The sequence below is a fragment of the Penaeus monodon genome, chromosome 29 (genome assembly GCF_015228065.2).
Source record: "Penaeus monodon isolate SGIC_2016 chromosome 29, NSTDA_Pmon_1, whole genome shotgun sequence".
Classification (NCBI taxonomy): domain Eukaryota; kingdom Metazoa; phylum Arthropoda; class Malacostraca; order Decapoda; family Penaeidae; genus Penaeus; species Penaeus monodon.
In genome coordinates, this window is record NC_051414.1 from 1,517,163 (window position 1) to 1,518,233 (window position 1,071).

General features: G+C 50.7%; 1 protein-coding gene across 1 annotated transcript in view; it reads left to right on the forward strand.

Moving 5' to 3' along the window:
* LOC119591890 (metalloreductase STEAP4-like) overlaps positions 1-1,071 on the forward strand; it is a 46,860-nt gene that overhangs the window by 44,007 nt on the left and 1,782 nt on the right. The window contains exons 8-10 of the mRNA XM_037940636.1: positions 7-134; positions 425-593; positions 820-1,028. Coding sequence (XP_037796564.1) covers positions 7-134; positions 425-593; positions 820-1,028 — 506 coding nt within the window. The remainder of the gene's footprint in view (positions 1-6; positions 135-424; positions 594-819; positions 1,029-1,071) is intronic.

Below are 1,071 nucleotides of genomic sequence, written 5' to 3' on the forward strand. Positions count from 1 at the left end.
CCCCAGGCCTGATAGCCGCCTACATTCAGCTGTGGCGCGGGACGAAGTACAGCCGCTTCCCCAATTGGCTCGACGACTGGCTCAAGATGAGGAAGCAGCTCGGACTGATCATGCTCGCGCTGGCTGGCATTCATGTAAGGAGGAGGTGGTTTTCTCATTTTTCTTTTTATAAAGCGAAGCGGTTGCGATGAGATGGGAATGACATGTACGTGTTTAGGAAACCAGTGTTGTTGAAATCTTTCAGAGAGGACTCTAATCATTACTAATATCTGGTTTATGGTCCACAGTATATAGAACAAATGAAACCGTATCACAAAATGGACGAAATGAATGAGTGATTGGGTTTCAATTTATCTGCCTGGTGTTTGTGTTCGGCATAGAATCACGACCCACCTAACACTACCTTTTCCCTCGCCGCCCTCAGGCTTGCATATCCGTGGCTTACATAACGCCGAAGACGACCGAGTGGGTGTACGAGAAGCCGACGAAGATCAAGGCGCTGGTGGAGGTCGACAAGAACACGACGGAGACGAAGACGCTCAAGCTGTATGACTCGGAGTTTAACTGGCGAGGGGAGCTGTTCCTCACCATGGGTCAGTGTGGGCGGCTGTGCCTCTTGAACGTTGTCTTTTTATTGCTAGTGATGTTATCTGCAGGGTTATCTTGCTTCCCCCCATATGTTATCGTAATTATTGTTGATGTTAGTGTTTTCCTTATCAGTATTATCGTCACTGTTATATTCTTTACCATCATCATCACAATTATCGTAATCATTAGTGAAATGAAGATCGTTTCCCCTCATCCCCCTCGGCCACACAGGAGCCATCTCGACGTGCCTGCTGGTGGTGCTGGGCATCTCGTCGCTGCCGTCCGTAACCGCCACGCTCTCCTGGCGCGAGTTCACCTTCATCCAGAGCAAGCTGGGCTGGGTGGCGCTCGTCGCCGCCTGCGCCCACGACATTTTCCTCGCCTGGAACTACATGTTCCTCTACTGGGGGTGCTTCAACACCCTGCCCATCGGGCCGCAGGTGAGGCTCCTTCCGCTGGCATGCATGTGATTGTAAATATAGT